We start from the raw sequence: 11280 nt of genomic DNA on the forward strand, positions 1-11280 counted from the left end.
AGTGTTTTAAAATTACAGCCTCTCATGAGGATAGTCTTAAGTAAGGGTCCTTTTTAGTGTCACAAAAATTCAGATCAAAAATTATTTTAAGGAAAGAACTAATTGCCCTTTGTCTGGGGGGAGAGTGTCTCTTGTCAATTCAGTATTCTTTTAGTTATCTTGTACTGACAAGTCTGAGCACCATTTTCCTTCAATATTTTTCTTGGCTCCACACAAAGCAAAGTTCTTCCTTTATAATCCTTTTGTTGTGCTTTCTGTATACATGGACTCCATGATTTCATTCTCTATCAGCAATGCATTTGTTTGTTGGCTCCCTCTGTGATACAAACTCTGTTAGGGAAGGGACTATGCCTTGTATACCAAGGCCTGAAACAGAATGAGTTTTTGATAAAGGAGCTATCTGTCTAATGAATGAAGACTTTGTTATGGCTTTTAAGAGACATGCATTGACTTTTGAGAATACATACATTCAAATGGGTGGAGAGAAAGGGGATTCCAAAGGAGGAGCACACAACCGAGACTGGATCTAACTCTAGCTTGTGATGACAAAAGGGTGTGCTGGGTCTGTTTTGAGAAGTAATGAGAGATATGTTGAAATTAATAAAATTTAGGAGAAGTTTCAGGTAGTCTTGATTTCTGGAAGAAATAATGGGGAGCTATGAAAAGATAACTATTATCTTGTTTATGAAATAATAAACTTATTTATTATAAAATAATAAAATTATTCTTTCAAAGAAAGAATCAGCAGAGACTTAGAACAAATTAAAATAGAGGTATAACAAGGTGTGTTAGTTGGCTCCCTATCACTGTAGTAAATACATGAAATAATTAACTTATAAAGAGAAAAGATTTATTTTGGCTCACAATTTTAGAGGTTTCAGTGCATGATCAGTTGACCTCATTGCTTTTGGGCTTGTGGCAAGGCAGTACATCACGATGTAGGGGCCAGTAAAAGAGCGTAAACAACCCACTCTGTGACCAGAAAGCAAAAGAGAAAGGATGGGGCCAGGATTGCACAATAAGGCTCCAGCTCCCTAAGGTTTCACCACCTGGCGGGGGAGGTATCAAGCCTTTAATATATGGGCATCTGCAGTACAGTCAATACCTAAACTCTAGCAGGAAGTCTCTTTGTAAAATTTTAAAAAGATACCCAATGTAATTATTTGAGCATATGTGTGTGTGTGTGTGTGTGTGTGTGTGTGTGTGTGTGTGTAATTATGGCCCCTACCCCCTAAAAGCTACTAATCTAAAAATTTTAAAGGATAAATAAACAAAATAAGCCATACCTCAAAAAGAAGAACCTAAAACATAAAAGACCACCCAGCAGTAACGTTATGTTCCTTTGCCTTGGTGCACTATTTTCTTTCCTTTTAAATGGCATCCTAATAAATCTTTGCTTTCTCCTATAAAAAAAGAAAAAAACCTTAGTGATAATGAAAAAATACAACAAAAGAGGAGAGTGTGGTATTTGGCACAGTTAGGCACTAACTGTGCAGAACTATCTCTTCTCCCAGGAGTCTAAGCAAAGTGCAAACATGGTGGGTGATGGATACCCTGATCTTCTTTCCTTCTCCAGGTTTTGAGGATCAGATGCCGAGCAATTTGCTGGATGCTAGAATAACAACATAGCAACCTACAGATTTTACCATCATTCCAGTGTTTTGCAAATTTACTAGCCTCAATAGTCTGGCACTGTAAATTCCACTATATTCCTTCTCTTCCAGATGAGGAACCAAAGCAGAGGGAATATTAGAGCCCCGTAAGTAAAGGCTATGATTTGATCCCTCCAGCCCAGCCCTGCCTCCACGTTTCTAATCACTATGAATGCTATCTTTTGCAAAATCAGGAGTGAAAGACATTTTCTTTTTTTTCTTGTTAGTTTTGATGCAGTCAAATTTTATGAATTCTGAGGTTTGTGTCATAGTTTGAAAGGTTTTTCCAGTTACAAATTTACATAAACATCGCCCCACAATGTCTATTAAAATCAAGGTTTCATGCTTTGTTTTTTAAACTATTTGATCCATTGTGAATGTACATAAGTATAAGATATTAGGTTTAAATATCTTAAAATGGGGTATGACCATAACCCAACATTATTTATTAAACATCATATCTTTCCCCCACTGATTTGAAATGCCACCTTTTCTCTTCTCCCCTTATCCACCCCCATCGCCTTTTCATATACTAGATTCTTCTCTGTATTGTGGTACATTCCTGGGCTTGATTTTCAATTCACTAATGACTTTTTTATCTACTAGTACCACATTAATCAGGAATGGTATTAGTTTGCTCATAATGACTGTCAAATCCAGTCTGCCTCATTATATTATGGCAATATGCTAGTGAACTCAAATATCTATGTGGCAAAATAGTACACATATGTTGGGTTCCTTGCCGTGAGAATGTGACTGTGCCATACTCTACTGGCATAGCCGGCTTGCTAGGCTTGTCATTTGTGAAAAGTTCTTACATATTAGGTCCAAATGAAGCAATTAGAGCAACCATCTTATTTATTCACTGAGAGTGTGCTGTTAGCATCTAAGAACTGTCTCTCTTACACACTGGCAGACAGGGTTATTAAAAGGGAGCATAAGAGAATTAAAACTCCCATGTCAGTGATTTTCTTAATCAAAATATCTCTTGTTGTCCTTCTGTAATTCTGTATTTCTTAATATTTGTTACCTAGAATGGCTTGAGCAGTTCCAAAGATACATATGCAACATGACCAAATAAAACTGAATGAAGGGCAGACTTAGTTAATACTTTATTCTAGTTAATACTTTATTCACTTAAAATCTATCCCTACCATACATTTAGGTAAAGCTAATGTAGCCCTAAAATAATCAATCTGGTCAGAGCTTTCCATTCATAACTTTATATCTATCTCAGTTTTCTCTGTTCTAACCTCTCCAGTATCACTTTTAGGGCTTTTAGAGAACCGTAACCCTCCCTGCAGGCAGTTACCATGATTATGTGATTGTTGCACAGGCCTTCAGACCTGTTCCTTGTGTTACGAGCTCTGGGTTCGGAGGCCTCCCTTGCATCTATTCATACCTCTGCAAATAGTCCTCTTATTGCACATTTAATGGGCCATCTCATTTCTGTTCTTGTAAAAACAGAAAATTACAAGTCTCATAGTCTTTAAGACTGAAAAAACCATATAAAACCTCTTTTCTTTGATTTAGTTCTAGCTCATAAATCATCATGTTAAAACCAGATCTTGCATCCTATAATTAGCAGCTGTCAAAGCAGAGCATAGGGGAGGATAAAAGGTTCGCTAATTCTGGTGAGTGAAAAGACAGGTCTGTGCTCTGCAGAACGATTTAGAATAAGAGGAAAGTACTGAAGCTGAAAATGTCTGCAGGACATTTCTTTGACACGTGAGGAATACAACACCAACCTATCTTTAGGTAAAAACCCATTTTATGCCTACTTCTATTCATTTTGTCTCTTGACACCTTATTTTTTTTCATTTTAGAAATAACAAGTGACCCTTATTTGTACTTGTGATTTGTAAATGCAACACTACAAATATTTAATGCATAGAAAATATGAATTTAAAATGATTATGAATCAATACTTACAAGCCCTTATATTTGTATAAAGTATATTATTGTACATATTGTGGCATGATTTCCTAGCCAAGGAGGATCATTCATACCTGAGTTTTGGTGGTGAGAAAACTGAGTGTCAAAGAAGTATCGCACTTATGTTCCCCTAGGAAAAACCAAGAACACGAGGAAAGCTCAAAATGAGAGAGTAAAGGAAAAGGAGACATCTCAATAATGTGATAAACTGAAATTATGAAGGAGCATCTGTCCAGAAATGCTAAAATTTGGAGCATCTATTAAAGAAAAACTTTAAAATTTGTATGGGAAAGTTGCCATGAAGTTTATAAATTTCCAGTTATTTTGAGTTAGAGCTTCACTTTGTATTCTGAATGAGAGCTGTATGTTTAGAAAAGAAGGAAATCAGGAAGGAACAAAAGAAAGAAGGATGGAAGAAAGATGGTCAAAATTTATGCAAAGTTAGAAATATCATTAAGATATTGGGGAGTCACCAGAAAGTCTGGGAAGCGAACATACTGGATGGGAAGTCTGAAGGAGTTTTATCTGATGCCATGCTGTCCCTCCTCTGCCCCTGGATTGAGCAGGTTTTAGCCAATTAGAAAAGATCCAGGTTGGGAGGGGGCTTTGAGAACAAAGATATTTTAAAATTTCAGGGAAGCAATAACTGTTGTTGGATATCATCTGTGGAATCAGGGCATCTAGTGGAATTCTTGCCCTGGCCCAGCTGAAGATAACAACCCTTTGTTCTTAATAGAAACTTTAATCATATTAAGTTGAGTCCATGCAGTGAGCATATGGGAAGTGAGTTAGTAAGGCAGTTATTACTGATTAAATTCTTTGACAGAGAAGACCTGACCTAAGCTGATTCTTACATGCAAGCAGAAATGGAACATACTAGTAGAAGAAATATGATCAGGTGAAATTTAAATGACTTCATGATGTTCAGTTCACTGAAATTTTTAAGGAATATTTGAGATGTATATCAAAACTTAATTTGAAGTTATGGAAGATAGTAGCAGAGCTATACAAGTTTTCTTGATGTTCTATCAAAGAAAATGCTATGCAAAGATACTGTTCTGTCCCAGGCTGGTATTTCAGTAGTAATAACATTACGTTTATTGAGAGCTTATATCATGTATCTGGCCCTGATGAAATGGATTATGTCTTTAAACCTTTGATGAAGATAATGTATTAGCCCTATTTAGCAGAGAAAGCAATCTGAGGCCTGAAGAGATTAATGCCTGCTGTGGTCCTGACTCCAACAGAGGTGTCATGAATCAGGAGCCCCTGCTCTTAAAGGTGCTCTCCTGCATTTGGAGAAAGATGAACGTTGGGGTGAAGTGACAGATAAACTGAAATACACAGAGACGATCAAATAATTAACAGATCAGGAGATTTCACTATCAGGGGAGATGAATGTTTATTGAGAATACCTAGAAACAATTCTATATGAGGTCATCATAATTAGCACAGAATTAGAGTGAAGACATTCTTTGCCTAAAAATAGATGCATTTGAAACCGGGTTAAAATTCTTTAACAAATGTGTTTGCATCTGTTATTTTCTATAGGAACTGAATGCAACTCCAAATGCCACATCACAAGACAGATCAGCAGCTAAGAGTCCATTTTCCCAGTCACTGGAAGGCAACAATGTATTTTATGTAACTGAATTACAGGCAGAGATCAGCAGCAAGGGATGGCACAGCACGTGGGGCGGGGGCAGGTGGAGATGATACAGGTTGGGCGATAGCAATTGGTGTGGCAGGAGACTTGACCACACACTGGGCGCAGGCAGCAGCTGGGGCGGCAGCAGCTGGAGCCACAGCAGCTGGAACTACCACAGCTGGGGCGGCAGCAGCTGGAGCCACAGCAGCTGGAAGTACCACAGCTGGGAAGGCAGCAGCTGGACACGCAGCAGCTGGGGCGGCAGCAGCTGGAGGTGTAGCAACTGGGGCGGCAGCCACACAGGCGCCAGGAGGGCTGGCAGCACACAGACTGGCAGCAGGGATGGCAGCAGCTGGACACACAGCAGCTGGGACGGCAGCAGCTGGGCTCGCAGCAGCCTTGGCCACAGCCCTGCTCAGAGCAGACGGAGCCACAACAGGAGTTGACCATGGTGTCAGAGGATGGAGGTTCTTGGGTGGGTTTCCAAGAGATTGAGGTTCTGGAGTTTGGAAGTCTCCTTGTGCTACAGCCTCTTATATACTATCCATATTCCTGTTATCATATGTTTTCCTTGTTTTTATTTACTGAATAGCTAAGTAATTACCAGATCACATGATAATGTTTGTCCACTTAATGGTTTAATTTTTTAGAAGCAAATTTTCTGGTCCAGGCATAGTAAATTCTACTGATCTGCTTTTCCTCCTGACTCACGTTCAATGGCATCTTTCAGACCACACTGCCTTCATCCCCCCATGGAGGGCTGTCATGTGAAGCTCTCTGTCTGTATCCTCTGCCACAATGAGGATTGGTCAGCCACATTTCTGGTTATATGCATTTATTCCACTGACCAATGGAAAGAAAGTCCATCTAATTAGTTTGGCACCTGTTGGATGAGAGGAAAAGGATTTATCCTATGGGCATTTTTGAGCAATGAGGAAGGGTACTGCTCTACGTGTGTTGATGTTAGTGACTTCTGTACCACTGGAATAGACTTTGCCGGATGCTTCAGACTTGTTCTGTTCTATATCCTTAAATGCTGGCAGGCATTATTGTTGGTATACTTGGTTTTATTACAATGTGACATGGCTTCTTAAATTGCTGCCTTACTGTCTTGTATGTTTGTATCATGTCTCTCCATCTGATCTTTTAAGTTCTAAAAGACATAGCCTCATTTAAATTTTTTATGTCATTATTAATTAATAGCATTTCTTCAGTGGAACAAAGGCTGTCAGACAATCAGAATATGCATCTCTTCAGAACATAACACCAGAATGGAGAAATCTATGACTCTAGATTGTTGGAGTGGAGCAATCTGAAGTGTCAGTGGAGCTCAGTAAATTCCACCTTATTGAATTAGTGTTTCACTTCTCTTTTTAGAGGTAGTGTCACTTAAGCATGTATACAGATCATCCAGACAGCTTGATGGGTTTGCTCCCAGAATTTCTAAGTGTTCAGGGAGCTTCAGGCCCTACCTTTCTAACAAGTGTCCAGATCATGTTGGAGCTGAAGGCCCAATGACCACACTGAGAGACCCCCTGCTTTACACTATTCACTCAAGCTTTGCAGAAGCACCCACAGCCAGGTCCTGCCTTACTTGTAAAATAGATCCATCGAATAAGTCATCTGAAAGACACATGTTGGCAGCCATTGAGGTTAGGAGTGTGACGTAGATTCTCTTCCTGGGGAATTCATAGGTGAGTTGGATGGTCATACACATACATAATTATAATAGACTGGAGTAAAGTAACATCAAAGGAGCTTGTTACAGTGATATTTCATTCAAATAATTGTGCTTACAGTGACTTAACTAATATGATTAGGTAGTCTTATTTTAAAGTTAACCTTTCTAGTCAGTTTTTAGTTTTTATGATTAAGTGAAATTCACATACATTGAAATGCACATCCTAAGCATATTATTTAAAGAGTTATAAGTGGATACCTCCAGGTAGCACTCACACCTATCAAGACAGGGACATTTACATTTTATTAGAAGGTCTCCAAATGTCACTTTAGTAAACTCCCACCAACACAGAGGTAGCCAGTGTTTTAATAACTTGGACCATAGATTTTTTTTCCTTCAGGCATCTTTAACTTGACATATGTCTGTGAGATTCATTATGTTGTTGCATCATTCACTAGTTCATCTGGAGCTATACTAACCTTCATTTTAACTACTACTCACCAATTTTAGGGTAGCAGGACCAACTGTCCCTGGTTGCCCAGGTCTGAGGGAGTTCTCAGAACTCAGGACTGTCATTACAAAACCCAGGGAAGTCTTAGGAAAACAGAGGTGAGTAGGTCAGCCTATCATGACATACTTCATTTATTTAAGACTTTAAAAACTTTGCAATATTTGTATCACATTAAATTTATTATCAAACACTTGCTTTACGTGTTTTTATTTTATATGTGTATGTTTGCAAAGCTAGGACATGAAAGATGGAACAAATTGCACTGTGAAGCCACAGAGTATCCTGGGGGTAGGCAGGGGGTTCACTGGATTTGATATATATGAGAGACTGAAGAAAAAATAAAGACATAGGGGGGAGACATTTTGATCATTGCTGGAGATATTTCTATACTAATTTAGGGAGGTTAAGGAAAACATTTCATAGGCAGAGAACATTCCATTATAGTCCAAAGGATAATCACAGCCCTTAGACCAGTGGTTCTTACAGTTGGCTTCATGCTGGGGAAAGCTTAAAACTGCTAGCCTTGTTTCTGCCCAGGACAATTTTGGCTTAATAGGTCTTGGGTAGGACCTGGGCTTCAAAGTTTTTAAAGCAATTCAGATAATCTTAATGGGCAACCAAAATTAGACAGATCTCTTTAAACTGTCTGTAATACATATATGTATAATATTAAATTATAAGTCACTAAAATAATTAAAATATAATTGATAGTAACTAAAGAATATGGAAAATAATCTTAAATTTGAAACCCTGAATTTTATTTATGTATTCATTTTTGGTGGGACTGGGGTTTGAACTGAACTCTGAATTTTGAGCAATGCAGAAGGAAACACTAATTCTACTCTTTGAAATCATTCACATACCAAAACAAACAATGCTATAGAGAGACGTCCCACTCCCACACTAGTGTAAGTGTCTCAACTTGTCACCTGTTCTTTCCTTCAGGCAATTGTCTTCAGTTCATGGAGGCAATGTCATCTGGAGGTGTCTGCTCCGTTGAATTTGCACTCTCTCCTCCTGCCCTGGGGTGGCCACCACTTGTGATAACTATGACCGAACTACAGAGGTCCAGTCACCTTGCTGCTAGGAGAGGCAAGGCTGAAGTTATATTCACACTTGAGAGCTTTCTGGGTGGTCAGATGAGGTAGAAGTCACTGAAACCACTTTTGGCTCAGTTGCTTCTATGACTATAAATTAGCTTTCCCTAGTTTCTTTCCTAGACTACTGAGAAGATTTCCTTATAATTCTTGTGTGCTAAAAATTCCTGTTTCAGTTCTGCTTTTAATGAGTCTTATATATATCACATACCTCTCAGGGTCATAACTCTTCAAACCTGGCCACCTTCAGTTGTTTTGTTTTTGTTGCTTGGACAGAGCCACACTAAGTAGCCTATAATGGCTTCAGAGTCACAATTCTCCTGACTCTGACTGCCAAGTGCTGGTATTACAGGCAGGGATTACCATGCCCAGCTAGACACCCTTCTTTAAAGTGAGAACTACTAACGCAGTCATTGATTCCTACCCTTCAAATATGGTAATGTGTCCTCTTCCCCCTCCAAAAAAGGGAATGGAGATACTACATAAAACAATGGAACAAAATTTAGAGGAAGGAACAGTTAATGTTCACATCCAGGTGTCTTAGACTACATTCACTCTGAGGCAATGCCAGAAATGGGGGTTGAGACAAAGTAGTTTACTTGGAAACTGATCGAAGTAAGAGCTGTAGCTAATTCAGGAAGTGATCCAGGGCAGAGAGGCCACCAGTACAGAGTGACATAATGAGTAGAACATGAGCCCAAGGACAGCTGGGCTCTAATCCTACTGAGGACCTCTCGAACACAAATGACACATGTCTACTTGAGGGGAAGTAAGCTGGAGCATGTGTTCCTTGGCTCCCTTTCACTGGTTGAGCTCACAACTAGAAGCTATAACTTTCTTGCCTGGAACTTGCTCTTCAACCAAAACTCTTAGTAGAGAATCAGATGCTGGTTCTACGAAGCCACCTTCTTAAGATGAGGAGTGCTGAGGAAACAGCTGACAAACTTGAAATCGTAGGCTATCTATAGTCTTTTCATTATTTAGGGGTGAGTTACAAAAAATTGACAGATAAGGACAATGAGTCAAGAAGAAAAAATGAGACATGATCTTTTTGTATGCCTGAAAGATTCAGATTTATTTAAAATGTAGAAATAACAACATTGCAGAAAATATGACAGAGAACAAATATTTTCATGCAGGTAATATGATAGTTGTCAGATTTCATAGAAAATTCTAATTTGTATTCATTCCAAAAAGAGAGAGCAACTTCGTAGGAAAGGGAGCAGTGTATTTGGAGGCCCAAATCAATCTCAATGTGAACTGAGGTTTTATAATTGGCCTTTCATAATTCAGCACACAGATGGTCTACATGAAGAATGTTGGCTGATAGGGGCCAGGAGCGTGCAGGTGAGAGCGCTCAGCAGCAAGAACCACTGCAGCAGCTGGGGCGGCAGCAGGGCTGGCAGCACACAGACTGGCAGCAGGGGCGGCACCAGCTGGACACACAGCAGCTGGGGCGGCAGCAGGTGGTCCTGCAGCAGGTGGTCTGGCAGCAGATGGGGCGGCAGTAGGGCTGGCAGCAGCTGGACACACAGCAACTGGGGCGGCAGCAGCTGGAACCACAGCAGCTAGAACCACCATAGCAGGGGCGGCAGCAGCTGGAGATGCAGCAACTGGGACGGCTGCCACACAGGCGCCAGGAGGGCTGGCAGCACACAGATTGGCAGCAGGGCCTGCAGCAGCTGGACACACAGCAGCTGGGGCGGCAGCAGGTGGTCCTGCAGCAGGTGGTCTGGCAGCAGCTGGGCTGGCAGCAGACTTGGCCACAGCCCTGCTCAGAGCAGATGGAGCCACAACAGGAGTTGACCATGGTGTCAGAGGATGGAGGTTCTGGGTGGGTTTCCTAGAAGGTGGGTTGGAAAGTTTGGAGGTCTCCCTGCCCCCAATGCCCTTTTATACCCTGCTGAGGGGCTGCTGTTGTCACATGTAGCATTCTTTCCTTGCTATTGTTTGTGTTAATAATTATCAAATTAAGCAACTTTCTGGGTAAAAATGTCTAAGTGGATGAAAACATGATTTCCTTTCCTCCTGTGTTAGGATTCATCTGTCAGCTCTTGCAGAATCATTTCTTAAGTGTCTTTCTTGCTTTAGTTCCTCAAAGAGACCTGTCATGTGACATCCTGTGTTTCAGTGTGTCACATGCAGTATGCTTCATTCTTATTGGGTCTTGCATATCGTGTCTACCCTTTGGTAGTCATGATTCCTCTGGACCAGGAGAAAAAAAGCTACATTTTAGACTGATGGCTCATGATTGGTCAGGTAGATAAGGAAGGTTTGAATGTGAAAGACCACTGGCATGAGAACAGGAAGGCCGTTAGTGCTCTTCCTTTCCAAACTGTCAATCATGATCCATTTTCTAGGCTTATGGGAAATGCAGGACTACTTCAAGGTGGGAAACAGAATGGTGAAATATTGACATTTCCCTCTTTCCTTCTTTCCCTCCCTCCTTTTCTCCCTTCCTTCCTTCCTTCCTCCTTCCCTTCTCTTCCTTTCTCCTTCCCTTCCTTCCTTTCTTTTTCCTTTCTTTCTTTTTTTAAAGTATTTTTTTACCAGAAATAAACCTCTAAAACTCATTTCAGCACCTCTTGTGAGAAGTGGGTTACAGAGTTCTGCAATGTCATAAAATTTAGGTCTCTTTCTACACTGTGGGTATATGTCCTTTCTAACTTTGGCATCCTGCATTTCTGACTTTAACAGGACATTTAGACTCATGTCCTCTTTTTCTGATATTGGCTTGCCAACCCAAGTTAGATGAT

The 11280-nt window shown here is 40.2% G+C and overlaps 1 protein-coding gene across 1 annotated transcript; it reads right to left on the reverse strand.

Moving 5' to 3' along the window:
- Positions 1-1697: 1697 nt before the first annotated feature.
- On the reverse strand, positions 1698-10379 carry LOC109679824 (uncharacterized). Its single transcript, XM_020154897.2, has 2 exons — positions 9958-10379; positions 1698-5617 (listed from the first exon to the last, which is right to left on the reverse strand). The coding sequence occupies exons 1-2, from the start codon at positions 10332-10334 to the stop codon at positions 5254-5256; spliced, it is 741 nt and encodes a 246-aa protein (XP_020010486.2). The 5' UTR covers positions 10335-10379; the 3' UTR covers positions 1698-5253.
- Positions 10380-11280: the final 901 nt, after the last annotated feature.

This window comes from Castor canadensis, chromosome 11 (genome assembly GCF_047511655.1).
Source record: "Castor canadensis chromosome 11, mCasCan1.hap1v2, whole genome shotgun sequence".
NCBI classification, from domain to species: Eukaryota; Metazoa; Chordata; class Mammalia; order Rodentia; family Castoridae; genus Castor; species Castor canadensis.